The following is a 23810-nucleotide window of genomic DNA, read 5'->3' as shown; positions in this document are numbered from 1 at the left end:
GGCCTAAGTCCAAAGTGCTGGCATTACATAAGCCTGCTGGTCCCCAGGGCAAGGCCTGCAGGGACACGTCCTTCTCACATTACTCACAGCTCACCTGCACGGTCACTGTTGCATCCCAACAAAGAGGAGGTCTTTCTCCGGGAGGCAAGCAGTCACACAGGCTAAGGAACACTGCCATACCAGCAAACACACAGTGAGATTCAAGTGCTTCATCTCATAACACAATTTTCACGTGGAAAAGAACCAAAGTACAGTGACTAATAAACGGCAGCTCCGTGCAAAGTACTGTGAAGGTGCTCCTCAGGACAAGAGGGGGAAATCGGCCCCTGCTTTCTGGAGGCACGGGTGAGCTGCTGTTGCAGAACCGGGAAAGGGAGCCTGACTCCTTCTGGAAGAGTTGGTGGGGTGCTCTTAGAAAAGATGGAACTTGAAGAGGACTTAGCAGGAGGAAAAGGTAGCTACTCTGAAAGGCAATGTGTGATGAACAGCATTCCAGGCAGGGAACAGCTTCCTCACAGGTCTGGGGATGCAAGAGGGCACCTTCAGGGAATGACAATAGACCGTGTGACCAAAACACAACACGCGGGGGGAGAGAAGAGGAGGCATAATCAGAGAAAAGGCTGGATAGCTTTTTACAATTTTTTTTTTTTTTTGGTAACTTGAACAACTTTCTAGAAGATCATTGTATTAATCAATCATTAGGTAGTCAGGCAGTGGCGATGAAGCAGTCCTCTAGGAAACTGTGACATCTTTGGGAAAACAATCCTCTTCGCAGGAAATACTTGCTATCGCTGTAATTAAGGAATGGGGGGCTCCGGGCCACTGGGCAGTCAAGGGGGAGAGGGGAAAGCGAGCTTGGAATGAAGAGACTGGTTCTGGAGCTGGTGTCCGACAGGCAAGGTGGGTAACACTACACACAGAGCGGTCAGGACCAAAGTGGTAACTGAGCTCACTCGCCATAGAAATCACAGTCCTTGACACAGGGTCGCCCCAGTAAAAACAAAGCCAGTTCTTGGAGAAAAATCGGTTGTGATTAGGAGCTAATAAAAGTCCTGGGGTAAGAAGTGACCGTCTTGTCGATTTCTGATTGCTAGCAAAAGCCACTTAAGTCCTTTTCCCTGTTCTGAAAACTCTTGTCACACAGGATAAGGGCTTGCTTTTCTAAGGAAATTGTATGAGGCAAGAGTACGGAGAGAGTGAAGCTGATCCTTCCATCTTTTTGTCTTTATATATATATATGCCTGCCTCCACATCTCACACTGTATTTACAAATGCTTCTCCCAAGGCTGGGAAAACTGCCATCCAACTGACTCAGATTTTTGGACTCAGCGCGCAGGACCTGTCCCTCCCGCTCTATCCCCACCGTCGGAACCATGTGCCAGACAGGCCAGCACTAACGACAGGAGAACATCCCCTCCCTCCGCCACCTGGACCAGATGCTCATGGTGACTTTCCATCGATCACAAACACACCTATTCATTAGATGGTGACATCAACGTCTCCCACAGGCACCAAGAACGCCTCCCTCTGGGCTCCCCCATCAACGATCTAGCCTACAAGAAGAGCCAGAAGATATTCCTGCTTTAGAAAACGCCGGGGGCCCTGACACACATTTCTATCGCCCTGTTTACGGCTAACTTCCAGCCCAGATAGCTCAGCGCCTCCCTTCCTCGCTGAAGTGGGGCATGGTAGGTTGATGGGAGAATTACATACAAGTGGAAAATTCTAATCTGTCAATGTAACAGTTTCTGCACGTCACTGAACCTTCAGGGCTATGTATTTTTTAAGATGATGTAAATTGCATTCTCTTTATGATTATTAAAGAAACTAACAGAAGGAGGGGTGCCTGGGTGTCACAGTCGGGGAAGTGTTTGCCTTCAGCTCAGGTCATGATCCCAGGATCCTGGGATTGAGCCCCACATCGGGCTCCCTGCTCAGCATGGAGTCAGCTTCTCCCTCTCTCTCTGCTCCTTCCCCCGTTCATGCTCTCTGTCTCAAATAAATAAACAAAATCTTAAAAAAAAAAAAGAAAAAGGAAAGAAACTAACGGAGGAGATTTGAAGTTTCAAGACGATGCCCTAAATCTGACTCTCTCTGCTAGGTAAGAAGAGTTCCCTAGAAGGATTCACCAGGACTCACCTGGCATAAATGGAAAGAATAGGTCTAGAAATCTTGCTTCCATTTATAAATGAATCCCTTGAAGGATTATCCTTGAGAGAAACTGGAAGAGCGAGGTTCAAACCCAGTGGCATGACCTTGGGAGAGCTAACTGACCCGTGGAGCCGAGCTGTCTCATCTGTAAGCCACGGAGAATGACATACTCAGAGCACTGTTTTAGTCATGATGTGAGATAAGGTACTTGAAAATACTGCACAGCATACAGCACATAGTAGGTGTTAAATAAGTAGGTCTCACACCCCAGAATGCAGAGCTAAGGATGGATGCCCAAAACCAAGGTGATGTTTAAAAGAACATTTCCTACTAGGACAATGAAGGCTCGGAGGTCATTTCATTTCAAAGAGAGAGTCTTGTTTGCTTGGGAGGGGGGCAGGAGCTAAGCAGAGGAAGCTGAAAACTCTTATCTCTCAGAATCGGATGGGATTTAAGACAGGAGAGTTTTTGGAAGCTGGGCTCCCCTTTGACATACCCAGAAGCCTTCTGTGGAAGAGAGAAGAGAGAAGAGCCACATCCTCAGCACAGAAGGACTTCGAGAACAACCATAGGCAATTTGGTGGGGGTGCTGCAGAGGTGAAAACAGCAAAATAGAGACAGGACATTAAATTCGTTGCTCACTTAAAACCTATTCAGGCCTGAAATTCAATGTCAACAAATGTCCATGTCTGGTCCCATAATTCAGTCCCAGAGTAAGAAGAGAAAGAGGAAGGGGAGAAGGAGAGAGAAAGAAGAAAATTAAACTAGGTTACAGGAAATTTTATACCCAATGAAATTTATAGCATTTGTATTTTAATCACTTCTTCTTTATAAATGTCCAAAGTCACCACAATATCATTAACAGACATATAAACTGTTCTTCCTCTTTCAAGAGTTGTTACCGAAATAAACATGTTTGTTTAGGTCTAATTCTTAGTATATTTCACAATAAACTTAAAAACATGATTCTCTACTTAATTAAAAAAAATAATACCCCAGCAACAATCAAATCTTGCTTAAAAATTTAGAAAGTTTTAGGGGGCCACCTAGCTGGCTCAGTTCATGGAGCATTCGACTCTTGATCTTGGGGTCATGAGTTTGAGCCCCATGTTCAGTATAGATTACTTTAAAAAAATGTTTGTCAGGGCCCACTGGTGATGGTTAAAAGTTGAATAAAGATCTTTTAAAAAATTCAAAAAGCTTTGGGATTACATATCCAAAGGGAAATAGCACTTTTCTTATGTCCAACTAACTTTCTCATTTTTCTCCATTGCCATACTTTGATGGCTGAGTTTATAGGGAGGGACATTTGTGTCATTAGAGGGACTGAGAGGAGTGTCTGGGTGGCTCAGTTGATTAAGCATCTGACTCTTGATTTCAGCTCAGGTCATGATCTCAGGGTAGTGACATCGAACTGCACTGGGCTCCAAGCTCAGTGGGGAGTCTGCTTGAGATTCTCTCTTCCTCTCCCTCTGCCCCTCCCCACCACTCCTGTGCACTCGTGCTCTCTCACATGCAGGCTGTCTCTCTCTCAAATAAACAAATAAATCTAAAAAAAAAAAAAAAAAAAAGAGCATACAGAATCAAAGAGAAAGGTACCAATGCTTGGGGCCTTAGAAATTCTCTTCCACACTGGGGCACCTGGGTGGCTCGGTTGGTTAAAATGGAAAATAGAGTAATTGACTGTTAGACAACACAGCCTGAAAATAATTTTCCTTGAAAATGGCTGTATCTGCGAGGGTGACGAGGAGAGCTGATGATGCCCCACAAGTACAAGGAACTTTCTCCCGTGCACAGATGTGACGCAGATCAGCAGTTCTCAAACTTCTTGGTCTCGGGAACTCTTTACAGAATTATTGACAAGTCTAAAGAGACTTAATTTATGTCAGCTAATATATTTACCAATATGCACCTTGGGGGAAACTGAAACTAAGAAAAATTTAAAACATAAGAATATACAAGCTTTCATTCCCATTGTATCAGAACATTTCACATCACGTAGCCTCTGGAAGATTCCACTCTGTACTCTTGAGAGAAGAGAGTCAAAAAGGCAAATATTGTTATAAAATGGCTTTTATTTCATGGACCCTCCTGAAAGGGTCTCAAGTACCCCCAGGGCTCCCTCACATACTTTGAGAATTACTTGATACGGACCAAACCTGGGAGTTTTTGAGTCTCCTAAAGGCCCCCCAGCTTGGGCTTGTCAGGAAAAGAGGTAAAATGGACGAGCCTAGGCCTTCCCCACCTTTCTCCCACTAGAGACACATAGTTAAAAAAATTTTTAAAGATTTGTTTATTTATTTTAGGGAGGGGCTTGGAGCAGAGAGAGAGGGAGAGGGACAGAATCTCAAGCCGACTCCCCACTAAGTGCAGAACCCGAGTGGGGCTTGATCCCACGACCCTGAGATCATGACCTGAACCAAATTCAAGAGTTGGATGCTTAACCAAGTCACCCAGATGCTCCTTAATTTTTTTTTGTTTGCATTTTATATATCAGGATTCTAGGTTCATCTTCCTTTAAGTATAGAGTTGTATGGCAAAACAAAAACAAAACCAAAAACAGTTTTTAAACCACTAGTCGCATGTGTACTATGGGGTATAGTGCATAATAGAAAGAAGAAAAAAAAATGATCTTCATTTGAAATATTTATTTATTTATTTTTATTTTTATTTTTTTTTAAAGATTTTATTTATTTATTTGACAGAGATAGAGACAGCCAGCGAGAGAGGGAACACAAGCAGGGGGAGTGGGAGAGGAAGAAGCAGGCTCATAGCGGAGGAGCCTGATGTGGGGCTCGATCCCAGAATGCTGGGATCACGCCCTGAGCCGAAGGCAGGCGCTTAACCGCTGTGCCACCCAGGCGCCCCCATTTGAAATATTTAGATTGAGGATTGATGCATTAGTTGTTAGAACAGTACCAATGTTAAATTTCTTAAGAAACCCCAAAAAGTATGCCAAATGAAAAAAAAGTTCATGAAATACATATTAGTGAAAAGAATGACTATTTTATATGTAAATGTATTTGCTCAGAAATTATTTCCTGAGTACCTACAACGTGCCTGTCTCTAGGCTAGGAAGAGCATATATGCCCTTTTAGATCATTAAAAAAAAAGTCACTGCGTCACTTTGAAGGTCTGTAGAGGCAGGAGGGAAGATGAAAGGCAGTAATGGGCACAGGTTCGCGGGGACACAGCTCTAAACCCTGGCTGTGTGGCGGTTTTCTGAGGGGGACCCTCCAGCTGGAGACCTGAACACCACCCGCTGAAACACTGAGTGAGGGGACAAATTTTAACTGCTCCGTGCTCCAGGTTCCCGAAGAACCCCTACTCATGACTTCCTTTTGGTATAAAGACAATAGAGCTACCAATCTGAAAGTCTTGGAGTTAAAGTCTTCCAATGATGAATTAAGACGAGGTAGTTTTAATTTTTGTTGAAGAAGAACACACAGGCAGAAATGTGAACATGAGATGATCAGCGCCCAGATCAAGAGATGGACCATCACAAAGCCCTCTCTGGCCCCCAGTGGTCACTACCCAGCCCAGGGATGCAACCGTAACAGCACAGATTGCCTCCTAACAGCATAGATGACTTTGCTTTGCCTGCAAGATACACTCTTTTGTGTCTGGCTTCTTTAGCGCCACGTTATATGGAGAGACCCAACCACACTGCTGGATGTAGTTACAGACTTCGCGTTCTCAGGGCTACGCAACACTCCACTATGTGAAGATGTCACAGTGGATGTCACATTCTGCTCCTCAGGTACTTGAGTCATTTTATATATAGACTTTTAGCCACAGAAAAGACTGGAGAGTTTCTCTTTTCCAGAAGGAAGGATCCACAGATGAAATTCACTACCTGTTTTCTACTTGAAATTGGTCTGATCAAAGGAATTTTGGGGGGCGCCTGGGTGGCTCAGTGGGTTAAGTGTCTGCCTTCAGCTCAGGTCATGATCCCCGGGTCCTAGGATCAAGCCCCACATCGGGCTCCCTGCTCAGCAGGGAGTCTGCTTCTCTCTCTCCCTCTGCCCCTCTACACCCCCTCCCCCTACTCATGCTCTCTCTCTCACTCCCTCTCAAATAAATAAACAAAATCTTTTTTTTCAAAGGAATTTTTGGTTTTCCTTCCATGTCAAGACTAGAGATGGTCTAACTACAAATTAAGTATTAACAATTTTAACTAGGAGTTAGGGAAAGGTGAAGGGGATTAATATCTTGGCAGCTGACTTTCGTGGACTCTTCCTAATTCCAAAGGAAACCGATGGTGACCATTTCTCAAACGAGGCAGCATGTCTGGGGCTTCTTAGAGGAATAGCATCCCACACCCAGAGGGTTGCCACTCAATGTATGGTGACCGATGAACGGAGTACATGGTGGGTGGGAGGGGAGACAGTACCCAAACAGGATACAAAATAAGGGCACCTGAAATCACCACTTTACAAAATAAAATTACGTTTATTACAGAATAACACAACTTCTTATTCACACATCCCACCTGTGACATTAATCAGAGCCTTTACCTATGAGCCATATGTCATCTTTTCCACCCTTAGTAGTTTATAAGATTTTTTTTTTTTTTTTTTTTACTTTTAAGTGTTAGAAGAAAAAGAACCAGAGCTGCCCTAAAAGGAATGAGGAAGTGAGAGCTCCCCAGTGTCTGGCTGGCTATGTCTGGGTGACAACCCATGATGTTCTTTCCGGTCTCAGTAATATTCTGAATTTCCACCTGCCCGCCCCCTCTCGTTTATAATGCAGAACACGTGAAGTTAGAGCGGTTCAGTCTTCCTCTCTCTATCAGTGGATTAGTAGGAGCAGAGTGTTATGCTGTTTCTCCCATTTTGCACTGTTCCCCGGAGATAAGAGAACTCCGGCTGGAGGCCCTCCGAGGGTAAGTACCATAAATTAACATAACTGGAAAATTAGCTAGCTGGCAAACACTGGTCTTCGAGAGCACCTCCAACAGAAAACGACTGTACTCTGAACCATGCAGCAAATAATGTTAACAGACTCCGAGCACGGTTTGTCTCAGGGTGGAGCCTGCACTCTTTCGGTATAGGAATTCTGTCAACGTTAACTTCGTTTTGTGTTTCCTGCAAGCAGCATCCTGGGGATCAGCTGTTTCCTCTGGGGGTTAGAGGAGCTCCTCCATGCAGAGCACATAATACAGTGCCTGACAATGTCAGCTCCACGCCCCCCAAAAACATGAGTTATCATGATTGTTAGATTATCTCTTGCTGGGAATGGAATAAATGAATAACAAAGCTTGGCATGGTAACGATAGCAGGTTTAAAAATTTTAGAAATAAGTATGTTCAGGTGCTGTTCTTAATAGCCGAAGACATCTGGTAACATATCACAGACTTGAAATGAAAACTTTTCTATCTAATCGTTTCAGACTTTGTGTTTTGGCACCGAAATTGGACTACTTATCATGTGTCTCCCTCCTCACTCTCTCCCATATGATTTCTCACAGGCAGAGCCAAGGCCACACGGGAGCAAAATTCATCCCCGGACAGTCAGCCCGAAATCTAATGAAGCTGATAAGCAGCTGCAATGCTGTACGTAGCCCTCTTAAATTTCTTAACTCATGTTTTCCAGAGGTAATAGTCAAACGATCTTTGCCTCATTTAATTTTTTCTCTTGCAGTCAAAAACACTAAATGCCAATAACATGGAGACATTGATCGAGTGTCAGTCAGAGGTAAGAGAGCAATTGTAAAAACATTTCATCTGAACTGTGAGAACATGGAAAACTTTGTTTTCACGGAGTATTGTTTGGATTGTATAATTATCAGAGTAGAAAATTAACATCCTAAATGTAGTTAATTAAATATATTAATTTGGACCTTATATGATGATAATCAAGACCTTATTATTGATTCTAGAAGCTAGAAAAAGATCATTGGATTTTATTGACTAATTTTTAATATGAATAAAACATTGTCCATATATTTTGTGGGGAAAGACTGGGTAGATCTCTTCAATCATTTTTAATGAAAATAAATATATTTTTAGGATGATATCAAGGAACATCCTCTGTTGGCATCATGTGAGAGTGAAGATAATATTTGCCAGCTAACTGGTGAGTTTTGAAAACATACTGGTCTTTTATGTAAGTGCTAACAACAAATGTTCTTGGTTTGCAAAACCACAGTACTTTACCCTACTAGGAATTTTTTTTTTAAGTATTCTTTTAAAGACCGCAGAACATTAACACTTAAATGGCCGGCAGACTCCAGCTCACTAGAGCATCAGGGCACTCTGACAGAAAAGATCCTTTCTACAGCCAACCCCCCCAGCTCTCCGAGGAGTTTTTGGTGGGGTCAGATCTCCCGGCTACTTCTGTTTTGACAATTAAAGCAGGCATACATATGAAAAATAGTTCCTTTTCCCTTTTCTTCCTTCTCTAATGAAGAATGAATGTAAGAACCCACAAAGCAATCATTGCTGATCTCCAATTCCTAGGAGCCCACCATTCGCTCTTCACTGTTTTCATAATATGTTTTGTATTACATAACCGCGACCCAGTTCTCTTCAACCATAAGGACAAGCCACTTCTCCATCCATACTCTTCCACTTGCCAGTGTAGAAACATACTGTAATGCATGTAGAAAATACAGCTTTTATATGTAGGGGAAAACAAGAGAAGGAAAAAGAGGGAGAATAAAAAGAAAGAAGGAAACATGTGAGATGGGATACCCATTGTACACATGACTTCAGGAATTTGCAAAGATAGAACATCTCACTAATGTTTTCGTGATAATTCCCAACTACCAGGTCTAGGTTCAAGCCTTCCCGAGGCAATTTGCGCCAGCCCTATCTTCAAGCAGCCTCCGGGGCAGGGCGGGGGATTCTGAAGGGAACTGCAGACAGACTGCTGTAGCTCCCTCTAGTGGTTGGTTGGTGCTAGTGTGGCTGCAGAAGCGCACTGGCCAGCCCAGCTACAGAAGAGCCTTCCAAATGATCTGGAGCAAGATTCCATTCTTTTTCACAGCTCAGTAATATTCCGCTGTATTTATAGACCAGGTCTTCTTTATTCATTCATCTATCAATGGACACTTTGGTTGCTTCCATATCCTGGCTATTGTAAATAATGCTGCAATAAACATAGGGGTGAACATAATCTTGTTGAATTAATGTTTTCTTTCCCTTTGGGTAAAACCTAGCAGTAAAATTACTGGATCATATGGTATTTCTGTTTTAATTTTTTGAGGAAACTCCATATCGTTTCCCATCGTGACTGAAACTAATGTAACATTCTATATCAACTAAACTTCAATTTAAAAAAAAGAAGATCTTGAGCAAGTCACTTCCTCTCCTTTTAAGTTTTGTTTTCTCTGCCAAAGGAGAAAATTAAAATAATCTATTTCACATCAGAAAAACCCACCGGAGTTATTAAGGTCAATATATGAAGATGGTTGTTTGTAATCTGCTCGGCTAGTTTTGCCGATTTTCTGTAGCAAACAGCCAGTGAAGAGTAAAAACAGGAAAGGTGGAGACTTTGAGGAACCTGGGTGTTGATATTTAGGGGCCGGTTGCTCTGGTAACCAATGTGGTTGCTTTTCGGGTTCATTTTTCTAGATTAAAATTCATGCCCTTTGCTTTCTCAGTTTTTCAAAATCATTCCCCCACACCCTCGTAGGCATACCCTAGATGACATTATGTGGCTGACAATATCCATTGTCTTATATGGATCTTTATTAATTATTTTAATAGTTATTTAATAATTTAATAATTATGAATCTAATTTTTCTCTTCGCCTTGTTTTCCTGGCTGTAGAAATTAAGAAGAGAAAGAAGGTGCTGTCTTGGCCCTTTCTCATGAGAAGGCTTTCTGCTGTGTCAGATTTTTCTGGGGCTTCAGAACCTGAATTAAAAACATCACTATTTGATCAGCCCTTGTCAATCATCTGTGGTGAGGATGACACACTCCCCAGACCCATTCAGGTAGGTGTGCACATACTCGCAAACCTACTTCAGGTTTTTGTCAGATGTGAAAAATCCTTGGGAGCTCTAAATATCATTCTTATGCTAAACTTGCTGGGGCCAATCGTTAGGTTTTTCCACTTTTGGAAATGGTGTTTCCACATGTGAGTGCAGTCAGGAGACTAGGAGGCTGTTTACATTCTACAAGTTAGTTGTACTTGCCCTCCATCCCTCCATCCCTCCATCCTCCTGATTTCATGGACTTAAGAATGCTAAAAGATACGTAGCTTCTGAGAAGTCAACAGATAGAGATGGGGTATAAAGTATATGATCAGAAATCCAGTGTTTATATATAGAATGACTTGAAAGGAGAGAGACCGGAAATAATTTAAGAATGTACAAAATTAGCGCTTTCAAACTTACCTCTTCTGAAAAATATAGCAGAGTGGAGGAAGACAGTTGATAGTAATGGGGCTGTGAAAACCTGGCATTCGTGGTCTCTTGTAAAGACCATGTTGGTATCACAGAGAACCACCTTTTATGGAGAGGATTCTCTATCACAGGTGAAGTTTGCTACTGTTCTCATGCACCGTTTTAATAACCAAACATAGATTTTTCATGTAGTAGTAGCAGCACATGGTTTCATGTATTCAAAGTAAGGGTAACCTTTTCCTATTTCTACATCTCTTTCCTACAGGATATTCTCACTATTCTGTGCCTTAAAGGACCTTCCACAGAAGGGATCTTCAGGAAAGCAGCCAATGAGAAAGCCCGCAAAGAGCTAAAGGAGGAGCTCAACTCGGGAGGCATGGTGGATCTGAAAAGTCTCCCTGTGCACCTTCTGGCTGCAGTCTTTAAGGTGAGGTCACGACATTTCTGCCAATAACCTGCGGTGGACTCTGACGCATTAAGTCTCTGAAAATAAGAAACGGGCCCTTCTCCCTACAAATCAAAGTAAACTGATCTTAGAGTTTAAGTTTTTTAGTGAAGCCTTCTTTCTCTTATATAAACATCTGTGTCTATGATCTCAGATTCCAACAGAGAATGATACAGTACATTCTCCCCCAAATTCTGATGAGAAAAGGCCAAGTCCATGCTCCTGAAGCTGGGAGCCCCTCAGATGATGGCCTCACTCTGTTCACTGTCAGGAAGTTGCTGAGAGAGATTTCCCTAGAGTGTTCAAATGCAGGAAGGAAGGGGGCGCAGCCTGTGGCAGGATGATCAGAGGGTCCCTGAGCTGGACCAGACAAGGGGAAGATGAGGACACCAGTACATGATGTAACCCAACCAGGCCCAACCGTTCCCCTTTCATCCTCCAGGACTTCCTCCGAAGTATCCCACAGAAGCTACTTTCATGTGACCTGTTTGAGGAGTGGATGGACGCACTGGAGAGGCAGACCGAGGAGGACAAAATTGAGGCCCTGAAACAGTAAGTGGCCGGAGTCATTGCCAGAGGCCAGGCCCACATGGTCTCCGTCTTCTGATTCTTCACACGATTCTCTGAGTGTTTCAGGAACACTGACATGTGTCACAAGGTATCCTGGACATTCCTTTTAAAGTAGTTTTAGCCAAAGGAAAGGAAGCGCTTTTTCAAAGAGTTTCTAGAAAGTGAACTTCAACATTCACAAATCCCAAGAGGTGGAGGAGGCTAAAAGCATAAGTAGTTCAAGAAGGTATGAGACAAAATCGTAGACGAAAGCCTCAAAACAGGTTAAGCAGCCAAGTGTAGGGATGTGGGTTATCCTCAATCTGATAGATTTGTGTCAGACAAGGCAACAATTTCCCCCATAAAACGTCCCTTAAAGCATAGGAGAACAATCTGGAAGGGATGGTTTTGATCATAAAATTCCACAGCCTATTTCACAGTCTTCTAATTAACCAAAATGAAAACTCTATAAAAACAAATTCCAAAGACAACAGAAATGATTACATTTGTAAATGAAACTGTAACCTGCTAGCGACCAGACAATCTCAAACACCTAACTTCAAAATATCAGCAGTTTTGCCAAATGCTATGAAAGTCTGTCTCTTTGTTATGATAGTCCCATGTGGCTAAATATTTCCAGTGAAATAGTTATTGATAAATTGAAGACATTAGAATATCTGTCCCAAATTGAAAATCCTAAGATTACCGTAAGTTTCTCCTTAAAGACAATACGCTCTCCCATAATAGTAACTTCTTATGAGAAGTGAAAACAGTCCCCATATTAGAGTCACTGTTGCATATTTTGAAAAAGTGAGGCTTTACTCATCTCATTTGTTATCATTACTACCAATGTTACCGTTTTAAGTGCCTGACTTGACCATATTTAAACATGCCCTTAGAAACTAATTTCTTCTCCACAAAGATTTCTTGGAATGGCATAAAAATGGGTCATCTTTGTGTGATGATCACAGATCAAGAAAGGCAAATGATTGGGCTCCCAAAATACCAGTCACACGGTGTTAGAAAGACGTTCTGCATGGCTACACGATTATTCTACAAAACAGTTCCCAAAATGTATCAACTATGAAGCTTGTTGCAGAAGTTAAGGATTCCCACTGTAAGATCTACACAAATAATAAAGGGCTGTGTTATTGGTGTGCTGGTTATAAAGACCAGTGTCTTAGGTCTTGAAGATCTCGTGGTTAACCAGTTTCAATCCACATCACTTGCCACTGGAAGTGTCTGAATGAACATTTCACAATCTTACTGATGAAAATGCACCTTCCTCATTTTGAAGGAAGTCTGGGCTAGGCAGAAACTTTCAACTTGTTACACTAAAGCTGAGAGGCCCATTAGCTTCCTCTAAAACCAGCTTCCCTGCACCTCATTCCAGGGTTGCAGATAAGCTCCCCCGACCCAACCTCCTGCTGCTCAAGCACCTGGTCTCCGTGCTCTACCTGATCAGCAAGAACTCCGACGTCAATAAGATGGACGCCAGCAATCTAGCTATCTGCGTCGGACCCAACGTGCTGACCCGGGAGAATGACCAACACCTGTCTTTAGAAGCCCAGAAAGACTTGAACAACAAGGTTTGTTCTGGTCTCTGTCCGAGAAACTCCCAATGTATGAGCTCACCATCTGTTTGAAAAAGCCGAGTGATAAAATGCCTCTGAGTCTCTCTGGCTGACTCAAGCTCACAGTGAAATATGAAATGCAAAATGCTTTTGTCATAGTTCTGCTCTCTTAGATTTATGCATTTAAGGAAACGGAACAGTCCTGTCTCATAAGATGACAAAGGTGTCCTTTGTTAAGGCTAAATCTCACTGTCTCCTAGGATAGAAAAGCCCTTTTGTTTGGCTGGGTTTTTTTTCATTTGTGCATTGCACTCTGTCAGTCCAACTATCAGTTTGGGAAACTCCTTACCCATATGAAAATTTTAGTTAGAGTTTTTTTTTTTTTTAATTCTCAAAAACTGCATGTCTCAAAAATAACTTCAATATATATGATTTTTACCAATTTTCTGTATGTTCTTTTTAAACACATAAAGATCTCATATGCTCATTTTGGCACCTCCCTAACAGTGAACCCTCATTATAACCCCATTCCTTCTCCTCTTCCTTTAAAAAAATCAAAGATGTCTTTAGGCTGACAACTGGCTTCTTTTTCCTCGTAGGTTAAGACAGTGGTGGAATTCCTCATCGATAACTGCTTGGAAATATTTGGGGAGAACATTCCAGCACATTCCAGTACTGCTTCTGATGACTCCCTGGAACACACTGACAGTTCAGGTACCAAATGTGCTCTTGATTGATTATGATTGTGGGGGGAAGTCCATTCCAGTCTGCCAGTCCATGCCAGTAATGCAAAGTATCTCTGGTATTTGAAGCAGAAGTTACCTGCACAAGTCACCAAACCAAATTCATAGGATGCTATTAACGTGGAAACTTGCTCTCAAATTTTCCTGCAGTCTCCTCACTCAGCTGACACCCCCTCAGCTTCTTTCTGAATCATAAAGAACTGCTACTTTTACCAAGTTATCTTTGGCTAGAGGGTTTTTTCCACATAAAGGGAAATGGGTCCATTAAAATGGAATGGATCCAATAAAAGAGCCATCCAAAGGATTAATTTTTAAATTTAAGATCAATTAATGTTCGGTGAAACGCTGTTTTGTCTCTTTTCTCATTCTCTCACTAGTATTTCCTTTTCCTACTTCTCTTCTGCACTTCAAACTAGGAAAGGAACAAAATTTTAATGTGACCGATCTCTTTCATATCAAGCCTCAGAGTAGCTTCACCAGATTACCTAGCGCCATACTTGATACTAGTAGGGTGAATTGTACAAAAGTTTATTTGTCAAAGAAACTGACCCAGAAACTCAACTGTCCCTTAACTTCCTCCAGACATGTCAACGCTGCAGAATGACTCAGCCTATGACAGCAACGATCCTGATGTGGAATCCAGCGGTGCCACAGGCTCCCCAAACAGGCAGCCCCAGATGCCCTTGGAGATGGCTGCCTGCTGGGAGCCCAGAGGCCCGCAGCTCGCTTGGGAGTTGAGCCCAGAGCCCATTGTCAGCACCGTAGCCAGGCTGAAAAACTCCCTCAGGGAACCAGACAGGAGCTACTCAGAGCCCAGCATGTCATCCTCACAGGAGAGCCTTGAGAGTCAGAAAACTCACCAAAAACTAACACGAAGTGAGGACGACTTCACCATGGCCCAGGCAGGGGCTTGTTTGGAAGGTGAGGAAGCCGAAGACCCGTTTCCAGAGGAAGTGTTTCCTGCAGCTGAAGGCAAAATCCAGAGGCCACAGGACCTGAAGGTGAAGAACTCGACTCAGGGTTTGGGGTTACTGTGGGGACTGGCACCCAAAGCCTCCTCCAGTGGCTCTCTGGATGCTTCCTCTGACAGCTCCCCCGTGGCTTCTCCTTCCAGTCCCAAAAGAAATTTCTTCACCAGACATCAGTCTTTCACAAAGACAGAGAAAAGTAAGCCCAACAGAGAGATTAAAAAACATTCCATGTCATTCTCCTTTGCCTCTCACAAAAGAGTGCTGACCAAAACCCCCAGCTGTGTGTCTGTGAAATCCAAAGGCTTTACAAGAGACCAAGTAAAGAAAGGTTTTAAAAAAGAAAGCCAGCTTGCTGGGCGAATCATCCAGGAAAACTTGTCTGAAATCCAGGGCCAAACAGCTCTAGACTTTAGCTCCAGATCCTACAGCGTCTCAGTCGAGGATGTGTTCCAGCATGTGGATCAGAGAAGCCCTGGGAGTCCACCATCTTACGAAGAGGCCATTCGGTGCCATGCATCGGACCTCTCGGCCTATGGGGGCCAAACAGTTGGCAGCATGAGGGCTAGAATGTTCAGCCAGGACACTCAACTACCGCCTCTCCTACCTTTTCACCACGGAGGGAATTCAAGAAATATACGCAGTCAAGAACCACTTGACGGGCACAGACTATCTCCCAGGACTGAGAGTTGGAAACAGAGCAGGACTGTCCACACTTCTGTCGAAACGATAGGACAAGTGACTGTCACAGGGAGACCAGAGCTGCACCGGCTAAGAACTGTATCTGAGTCAAAACAGAAGTCTAAGCTGGACCACCTAGTGCGGCGAGGTAGTCAGCCAGTCTTTGAGGAGGACCAACTCCAGTATGCTAAAGAATCCTACATTTAGGAAGGCCGTCCAGACACCATGACATGGCTTGTGGTATCTCTGTAAATGCATGACTGTATAAAGAACTGCTTTAGACTCTGTTTTCTAAAAAGTCGAGAATAAGCTCCTTTAGAGAAGTTGTGTAGAGCCTCCTCAGAGGGGCTAGCTATGCAAGGGCACTCAGGTAGTGTCTATGTGTGCCCGAATTTGTGCAACATGTAGCAAGTGTATAAATGTACTGAAGACAAGGTGTTAGGTGCAAAGATGTCTACATGAATATGTGTGTACTTGTTTGTGAACTTGTGGTCTATGGCATTGCTGGTCTCTGCCTCCTGGGACACTTTTCTATTGGTTGGTGTTCCGAAGTAATTTTTCTTCTCTTTTCATGTTGCCTCAAATGTCATGCCATTTTTCATATCTTCCACAAACTCCATTTAGGGGGAAATGTTTAAATCTCTGTTAGAAGTTTACTCCAGTAAGCAGCTTTGTGAAAATTACTCACCATGATAAGAAAAAGGAGCAGACTGCAAGGAATAGACTTCAGTGTCTGGAGTTATCAAAGGCATTACAAACGCCAGTAAATGAAAAGGTCATTGTTAAAACTGATGAAAAATACTTAAATGTGTCTTTTTAATCATCTCATTTTCAATTTGGACAGATGAGTAAAAATGCAGTACATCAATATTGACTAATTTAGAGCACTGTGAGTTTCTCTGTGGCTCAGTAATATCTTCTCCAACAGTGTGGAGGAAATTACTCTATATGCATTGGGGATCATATATAGAATTTCAATGTAATCTCACTACAATAAATTGCCTTCCTTGTTTCAAAGTAAAAATGTTCATTCTTTACTGATATGTTGCCTTCTCTCCCTTGATTCATAGAAACCCAGGAAAAGCACTCATACACTGGGTCATTCAACAACATTTATTGAATATATATTCATTACTCTAGATTAATAGGCAGGCTGGGAGCTTGTCTTTAGAAAGAAAAGACCAATCCAGTTCTCCAGTGGTTTGCAAATCCATAAAAATGTACCTACTTGAAGCCATTTTTTCAATAGTCAATCAGAGGCCAGAAAATTTAGAATGCAGGGGGTACCTGGGTAGCTCAGGCACTTAAGAGTCTGCCTTCGGCTCAAGTCATGATCCCAGGGTCCTGAGATTGAGCCCCACATCAGGCTCCCTGCTCAGCAGGGAGTCTTCTTCTCCCTCTCTGTCTGCCCCTCCCCCCACTGCTCATGGTCTCTCTCCATCTCTCAAATAAAGAAATGAAATCTTAAAAAAAGAGATGGTAAAAAGCAAAATTTCGTATGCAAATACAGGGTAATATAGTCAATATAATTTTTCCTGTTTTTAGTGAATTAAACTCTTCAGGACCTTTAGAAACCTTGTTTTTTTGATGACCAGGTTGCTCATTCACAAACATAATGGTAAAATATTTGTCATATATTAATTAGAACTTTAAGTCTTAATGATTAAAATATTTATCTAGTACCTTGGAGATACTAGACTTCTATTTTCCTTATTTTATCAACCTCTTCCATAAAACACTGTGTGTTTTTGATTTGTTCAAGAAATATTTTTGCATTGGCCAACCACCAGATAGTGAAGGCCTATTATTCTTTTCAAAGGAGATTTATTGATAATGTGGTAAAAAGTTAAAAATGTAACCCGGATTGCTCAAGGCAACATGCTCAGACCTCATAATGTCATTAGAAATATTTTATTAAGCACGCCAAAAGTATACAAATTTCAAGAGACAGACACTCCCCTCTGACGGCTAACTTCAAAAAAGCAATCCTTTTCCAGAGTTGGACACAAATAGTAATAGTTACAATTTTTAGCATCTACTGTGTGCCAAGCACTGTTCTAAGTATTTCAGGTCTAAAACAAGCATAGCGACTTCCTACTGAGAATCAGAATTCTCATCAATAAATAACTAAGACTTGGAAGGCTCCAATCTATTCCACTTTACCACTGACCTGACCTCTGTGTGACCTAACTCAGATCACGAAACACCTGTCCTAAATTTCCTTATTTTAAAAAAGCAGGTGTGAGACTGGAGTCTTCTACCTATCACATGCAAGTAGTATAGTTGCTGGCAAAATTTATGAGCTCCTTGCAGACAAGCAAATGTCATCAATGTTGCTGTCTCTGAGTGGTGGAGGAAAAGGTGTGGTGACTACTTCAAATATTGCAGAGTGGTCTTCCTACATCTCTCCATGCGGTCCACTGGCTTTTAGGGTTGCCCAGCCTGCTTGCCAAGCCCATCAGTTGGCTAGGGCTACCATAACAAAATGCCACAGACAAATAACGTAAGCTATAGAAATATTGTGTCACAGTGCTGGAGGCTAGGACTGAACTCGAGGCATCAGCAGGTTGGTCCCTTATGAGGGCTACAAGGGAAGGATCTGGTCCAGGCTTCTCTCCTTTGCTGGAACACAGCCATCACTCTGGGTCTCTACACTGTCTTCCCTCCATGTGTATCTATCCCCAAATTTCCCTTTCTTGAGGGACACCACCAGTCATAATGGATTAGGGCTCTAGTGATCCATTTTACCTCTTTATAGTCACATTCTGAGATACTATGAGTTATGACTTCAACAAATGAATGAGGGGTGGGGAAGGACACAGTTCAACCCTTACACCAAGTTTCAGAGAATAGTACTTCATGAGACCGTCATTATACTTCACCATAACCAGAGGACCCAAGCTTATGGTAAGATTTGGATATTAAATGATGCTCTAAGGAGCGCACATGATGGGATGAGCACTGGGTGTTACACGCAACCGATGAATCATTGAACACTACATCTAAAACTAATAATTGGCTAATTGAATTAAATTCTTAAAAAATAACGCTCTAGTGAAAGACCCAGGAACACCAGAGTCCTATCCTCCATGGACCCCTTAAGGGCCACACAATTGCAAATGTGACAATCACAAGTGTGCCTGACACCCCAATGAGAGGTGTAGGGTAACATCAGTTTGGAAGTCAAGGGCTAAGTAGGGGTTTCAACCTAAATGCAGGTCTGATCTCTAGTCTGTGAGCCACTGGGCCTCCCCAGCATCCATGCATTACCTTCCTGGGCCTAGTTTAAAAGGGACCCTGGCCCTCTTACCAAATGAAAGATGAGGAAGCATGTACAGGTAATGTGCCCACTGGGAAATACCAGCATTCACTGCCTTGGAATCTGACTGAACAGACTAGAATTTCTTCCTCTTAGGGAAGATAGGGAATTTTCTCTCCTCCTATAAAGAGGGAGAGAAGTAGATTGCCATATTCCATTGCCATCCTCCCACATGATGCACTGTGATTACCTGTGAAGACACGCTGTGTCCACCCCCACCCCAACACCACCCACGATGTGGTCCAGAATGTTGACTTGTGGATGTTAACCAAGGTTGGGTGCTTATGCTGGAGCTCAGCCAAACTGCAATCATCTCAGAGTCTAGCAAATACAATACTTGTGTCACATGGGGTCCCCAAGCAGGTGAAGTAGCAGCCACGGCTTGTGTGCTAGTCAAATAAATAATACTTGGTGGCCACAGTGCCACCCATGATCATTGATGAGAACGTCCGAGGGCAATAAACACTATTTACCCTGATGCACTATTAAAGGAATAAATTCTAGCTGCATTTTCCTGATTGAGATCTCACTGGAAGGACCGCCAGTACATGCCTTCCTCTTGAAGGGTCAAGCAGAGAGAAATCCACATCAGATGAGATCTCACATATTTTGAGTTTCTTTTTTAATTGAATTATGTAAGATCTTAACTCTTTATCTGCGAAGGGAGAGGAATAAGCTATAAACATTTTGCTAGAGATAGAAGTGAATCACTTTTTGGGGGCCATATTTCAAATCTGGACTAAGATTCTGCATCTTGTCTACTCCAGAGTACAAATTAAATGTGATGGAGGAAAAATCAGTGGGATTAAGTGCTGCCCTCCTCCTATTAATAGACTACAAAGAGGGGCCCCGGGAGACAAACAAACCTGCAGAGTGCAAAGTCTTGCCAGAAAAAGGAAATGCAGAATGATACCATCTCTGCAGGAAAGGAAAGACACAGTGTTGGCACTAGAGGATATGACCCAATTCACAGGGCCTGAGTCCACACCCCAAACGGCCTACAAGGACCAGGTACTAAACTTGTCTGAGCCTCAGTTTCTTCATCTGTAAAATGAGGATAATGGCAACACATCAGTTGTGGGAGGCACACAATAGAAAACTGAGATAACCCCTTAAACAAGATGGGGGTTGTGTTCTCCATTAAATGAAGAACAGACAGGCAGTGCAGGGCTGGCAGTTCCAGGACATCCCAGGGTCCCGGGCTCCTTCACGCCAGGGTCAGCTTCACGAGCATGGGACCTGTGCTGTCTCACTGAGCCCCACGCTGAGAAGGACCCAGCACTGGGGTTAACGCTCTGCTGCTGGCATTTTCTCATTATTAGTAACTGTTGAACAAGGGCCCCTCACTTTCATTTTGTGCTGCCCCCTGCAAATTAGGTAGCTCGTCTTATTCACACTCCGTGGCCTTCCATCATTTCCGTATGCAAGAACCTCCTTCTCCAGCCTTGACCTCCAAATTCCAGGCAGGGATGTTCTGCTCAGTAACTTCTACCTACATCCCAGCAGCCAGAAATTATTCCCATGGCTACACTTACCCACAGAGGAGTCTAGGAAATAGTCTCTCATAGGCATATTGCCTTTCCCAACAAAATCAGTAGGAGTGGGAACTATTAGCCCTTGACACAAAAATCAAATAAAAGAGATCATGGATATGGTACAACACATACTAATTTAATAATAGAAAGGATAAAGCACAGATTATTTAGTATAATGAAACAACTGAAAATGTTGAATATGATTAGGGATAATATAAAGACAAGGCAGATAATAATTTTGGAGTATTCCAATCATTCATATGCACGTTGTGAGAATTCTATAATTATATGAGTAGTTTTAAATAAAATAAATTACTAACAAATATGAATTGACCTCCTAAAACTTAAAACGTACTGCACTTATGTACAGAATTCACAACCTAGAAGAAGAATACGAAAGCACTAAAGGCAAAGCTGCATTCCACGTGAGAAATAACATCAAGTGCTATAGTAGAAATGAATAATTGCTTCGTGGTCCAATTAATTTTAGGAAAGGTGCTTCCTATGTGAAACTCCAGAGTCAGTAACAAAAGATTTCAGCCAAGTGTATGACATTTAAAATAATCATGAGGGGCACCTGGGTGGCTCAGTCAGTTAAGCATCTAAATTGAGCTCAAGCCATGATCTCAGGGTCCTGGAATCCAGCCCCCAAACTGGGCTCTCTGCTCAGCAGGTAGTCTGCTTCTCCCTCTGCCCCTGCCTCCCACTCATGCTCTCTCTCTCTCTAATAAATAAAATATTTTTAGAATAGGGGCACCTGGGTGGCACAGCGGTTAAGCATCTGCCTTCGGCTCAGGGCGTGATCCCGGCGTTCTGGGATCGAGCCCCACATCAGGCTCTTCCGCTATGAGCCTGCTTCTTCCTCTCCCACTCCCCCTGCTTGTGTTCCCTCTCTCGCTGGCTGTCTCTGTCTCTGTCAAATAAAAATAAATAAAATCTTTAAAAAAAAAATATTTTTAGAATAAATAAATAAATAATCATGAGAAACTCCAGGAAGGCATGCATTTATGTGATCAGAGCACATCACTATTTAGAAGGAAGTAGGCGATTTCTGTTTTCCATTCTTGTCAAAAAAGGCATTTCCCTATCCAAAATGGTTTTGGAAAAGACAAAGTACTACATAAGATAACTGCTAATATGTGGATGTTCATCTTTTCAAAACAACACTTACATCTTGTTACTTTCCTAACCAGAGATCTCCAATGGCTTCTTCTTTTAAAAAGATTATTTACTTATTTTAGAGAGAGAGAGAGCCTGTGTGAGTGGGGGGAGGGGCAAAGGGAGAGAATCTCAAGCAGACTCCCCATTGATTGCGGAGCCCAACTCAGGGCTTGATCCCACAACACATGAGATCGTGACCTGAGCCAAAACCAAGAGTCAGATGCCTAACCAACTAAGCCACCCAGGTGTCCCCCTAATGGCTTCTTAACACCATTTTCATCAAGTCTAAACCCTGCCACCTACCACTCAAGGCCCACCTTGCCTAGCCCCATCCTGGGGACCCAAACTTACTTCTTTCCTTAGTCCTCCAGTGACTTCCTACCATAAATAATAACAACAGCTAATGTGAAATATGCACGTGAATACCACCTTTCAGAACTGGAGATACAGCCAAAGCTGTGTTTAGATGAAAATTCATGTCCTTATACAATTATATTAATAAACAAAAGTAAAAATGAATGCATTCAGTTTATTGTTCATGAAGGTAGAAAAGGAATAATAAAATAAAGTTGAAATTGGCAATTTCAAAAACAAAAAGAAGAGTAGAACTAATAAATAAAACCAAAGCTGGCTCTCTGAAAACACACTTCTGCCTAACCTAGGCAAGGGAAAGAGACCAAAAGTACACAACAGTAGAAATGCTGATGGGAAATAACATCAGAGACTGAAAATTAAAAGAATCAAAAGACTCCTTTGCTGAGCTCCATGCCAACGCATTTGAAAATGTCAATGAGGTGATCCATGTCTAGAAAAACATAATTTAATGAGGCGCCTGGGTGGCACAGTCAGTTAAGAACCGACTCTTGATTTCAACTCAGGTCATGATCTTAGGGTGGTGGGATCAAGCCCCGCCTCAGGCTCCACACTCAGCAAGGCTTCTGCTTGAGATTTTCTCTCTCCCTCTGCCCCTCCCACTCATGCCCTCTCTTTCTCTCTAAAATAAATAAATAAATAAATCTTTAAAAAAAAAAAAAGAAAAACATAATTTACCAATCTCACTCCAGAAGACAGAGAAAATCTAGACAGATGTATTTATATAAGAAACAGAAAATTACAGATAAGTCTTATTATTATCGATGCAAAAATCCTAAATAAAATATAGTAAATGGGATGTATGAAAACCAAGCGGAGTTAGTACGGGAATGCAAGTGTAATTCCATGTGAAATTTATTAATGTAATTCATCATTTTGGTAAATTATAGGGAAAACATAACCAGCTCCATAGATACTGAAAAATCACCTGTCAAAAATTAATCTCCAGTACTGAATTTTTAAAAGTTTCTTAATGAAATAGAAATTTATGAACATGATTTTTTTTTTAAGATGTCAGTCTTAGACAAAAGGCTTCATGCGCTTAATGAGGAAACACTAGAAACTTCCACTGAAGCCAGAAAAAAGTCAGGTTGGTATTATTTCCATTAACTATCACTGTTCTGGAGGTACTAGCTAAAGCAACCAGATGTGGGGCACCTGGGTGGCACAGCTGGTGGGGCAGCCGACTCTTGGTTTCGGCTTAGTACATGACCTCAGGGTGTTGAGATCGAGCCCCATGCCGAGCCCCTGGCTTAGTACGGCGTCTGAGTGAAGATTCGCTCTCCCTCTCCCTCTGTCCCTCCCCCTGTGCTCGCACACGCTCTCTCTCTCAAAAACAAATAAATCTTTAAAAATAAATAAAATAAAGCAACCAGATGAAAAAGAAACCGGAGGAATAAATATTGTAAATGAGGAGGCAAGGCTTTCCTATTTGTAGATTATATGATTATTTGGAAAATCAAGAGAATCATTAAAAACAAGAACTACTAGAATAAGAAAACACATTAAGCTAGCGAGCTATGAAATTAATACACAGAAACTAAAAGTCTCCATACATACTAACAGAAAATATAACAAAAGAAAAGGTTCCATGCACATTAGCAACAAATGGATAAAATATCCAGGAAGAAACATAATAAAACCAATTTGACAAAAATTTTTAAAAAGTTCTTGGAGGACAAAGAAGCAGAATGGAACAAAAATAGAAGAACTGACTATATTCTTAGCGAGTAAGATTCAAAATCACCAAGTTTTCCTAAGTTACTTATAAACTTAATATGATCACGAAAAAATATCCAACAGGAAGGGTTTTTGTTGTTGTTTGTTGTTCCTGTTGTTACTTACTGAAACGACACATTTAAAGAATCGGTAAATGCTGATTGGAAAGAGAACTCTGAAAAGAAGGATCTGCGAGGGAAAGCCAGCTCTGCCTGATTTTCAGCCATGCTCAGTACGTGAA

The 23810-nt window shown here is 42.1% G+C and overlaps 1 protein-coding gene across 1 annotated transcript; it reads left to right on the top strand.

The window, feature by feature from the left end:
- The first annotated feature begins 6918 nt into the window (after positions 1-6918).
- LOC103660844 (T cell activation RhoGTPase activating protein) lies at positions 6919-16487 on the top strand. The gene is made up of 10 exons (XM_008688509.2): positions 6919-7036; positions 7621-7705; positions 7794-7847; positions 8162-8228; positions 9926-10092; positions 10769-10930; positions 11391-11500; positions 12891-13086; positions 13671-13785; positions 14397-16487. The coding sequence occupies exons 2-10, from the start codon at positions 7679-7681 to the stop codon at positions 15668-15670; spliced, it is 2172 nt and encodes a 723-aa protein (XP_008686731.1). The 5' UTR covers positions 6919-7036; positions 7621-7678; the 3' UTR covers positions 15671-16487.
- Positions 16488-23810: the final 7323 nt, after the last annotated feature.

The sequence above is a fragment of the Ursus maritimus genome, unplaced genomic scaffold (genome assembly GCF_017311325.1).
Source record: "Ursus maritimus isolate PB19 unplaced genomic scaffold, ASM1731132v1 scaffold_13, whole genome shotgun sequence".
Lineage (NCBI taxonomy): Eukaryota > Metazoa > Chordata > Mammalia > Carnivora > Ursidae > Ursus > Ursus maritimus.
Note: the sequence above shows the minus strand (reverse complement) of the source record. Positions and strands in the feature narration are given on the sequence as shown.

Coding starts and splice junctions, on each gene's coding strand:
- LOC103660844 (XM_008688509.2), top strand. CDS start 7,679: ATGAAGCTGATAAGCAGCTGCAATGCT. Junction 10,093..10,768: donor CACTCCCCAGACCCATTCAG/GTAGGTGTGCAC, acceptor TCTTTCCTACAG/GATATTCTCACTATTCTGTG. Junction 13,786..14,396: donor GGAACACACTGACAGTTCAG/GTACCAAATGTG, acceptor AACTTCCTCCAG/ACATGTCAACGCTGCAGAAT.